The sequence below is a fragment of the Zingiber officinale genome, chromosome 7B, assembly GCF_018446385.1.
Source record: "Zingiber officinale cultivar Zhangliang chromosome 7B, Zo_v1.1, whole genome shotgun sequence".
Taxonomy (NCBI): domain Eukaryota; kingdom Viridiplantae; phylum Streptophyta; class Magnoliopsida; order Zingiberales; family Zingiberaceae; genus Zingiber; species Zingiber officinale.
In genome coordinates this window covers 16774806-16776169 of record NC_055999.1, presented here as the reverse complement: position 1 = coordinate 16776169, position 1364 = coordinate 16774806, and the positions used below count along the sequence as shown (strand labels likewise).

The 1364-nt window shown below is 51.5% G+C and overlaps 1 protein-coding gene across 1 annotated transcript; it reads left to right on the top strand.

The window, feature by feature from the left end:
* The first annotated feature begins 317 nt into the window (after window positions 1-317).
* LOC122004200 (chaperone protein dnaJ 20, chloroplastic-like) lies at window positions 318-875 on the top strand. Its single transcript, XM_042559124.1, has one exon. It carries the CDS (start codon window positions 318-320, stop codon window positions 873-875), a length of 558 nt encoding a protein of 185 aa, XP_042415058.1.
* Window positions 876-1364: the final 489 nt, after the last annotated feature.

Here is a 1364-nt window from a genome sequence, read left to right as displayed (position 1 = left end):
TTTTGCTTCGTCTTATCCATCTCGTTGCCGTGCCTTAGTTCTGTTCGCAAACCGCGGTGGATGTAGAAGTCGATTCTAATTAACAAAGGAAGCATTCTAGAGGCTCACCTGATGTGCCATATTTTCTTCTGTCTTTATCCATCTTTTTTATTTTCATTGATTTTTCAAGATTGACGTCACCAATGCGCTGTTCTTTCCTATTTCCTCGTGATTCAAATGCCTATAAAGCTCAATAGCGTCTCTGAAGCCACTTCATCATCTAAATTCCAGACAACATCAGTAAAGTGAAGTAAAGTAGTTCTTGTAGCTTCGCAAAAATGGCAGCTTTTGCTCTTTCGTCTCCCTCTAATTCCTTGTACAGATCTTCCTTCTCTCCGATCCCCACCAAAACAGCACCCGCTCCTCAATACAGGGTCTCTGCCTCGGCCGTCGCCGCCCCGGCGGCGCCAGCCACCATGTACGACCTGCTCTCGGTGTCACACACCGCTGGCGCCAGCGAGATCCGCGCCGCGTACCGGCGGCTGGCCCTGCGGTGGCACCCGGACGCGTGCCACTCGGCGGGGGAGGAGCGCTTCTACGCGGAGCGCTTCATGGAGGCGCGGGAGGCCTATGAGGTGCTCTCCGACCCCGCCAGCCGCCGCAGCTACGACCTCGCGCTCTCCGGCGACCGCTGGGCCGCAGCGGTCGGCGCTGGTCCGGCCTTCCGCGAAGGCCGCGGTCGACGGCGAGAGGCCAGCGTGACGGTGTTCGGGAATTGGGACGCGCAGCTGGACTGGCTCCGGCGGCGATCGGCAGTGACGGAGGCCGACGGGGAGGAGACTTGGGGCGGCCGCGTGAGGAGGGCCACCCGCGGCGCCGCGGAGACTGCTGTCTAAGTGGGAAGGCTCCATGGCGCAGATCGGTATCAAATCGACGTCTCGATCGGATCAAGCGACGGATCGACATATTTGCCTGCGGCGGCGGCTCGACGGAACGATCAAACACACGCGGCCTTCGAATCTAAAAGGGATCTCAAAATCTATACCAAGAGAAATGGTAACTCCGGCAGTTGATCAACGGAGCTCTCCAAGATCTTCAATTGTGACCAGATTATAATGGACTGTACTTTTTCATTTGGTGGTTTCAGGAACCAAATTAAATGGAGATCTAAATTTGTGAAAATTGAAATATCTTCGTGTGGATTTTCACTATCATTTGTTTCTCAGTTTGTTTTTACCCTCTTTTCATTGAAAAAAAAGGCAAATGGAAGATGAAAAACAATCAGAGCCTTTAGTGGATGTTTGACCATCAACAAAACCCCAAATTGAATCTCTGAAAAATGATTAAAAAATAAAAAATTTATTTGAAATTGTTCATTTTTAAAA

Bases quoted from the DNA above. Each gene is read 5' to 3' on its own strand.
- LOC122004200 (XM_042559124.1), top strand. From the start codon at position 318: ATGGCAGCTTTTGCTCTTTCGTCTCCCTCTAATTCCTTGTACAGATCT.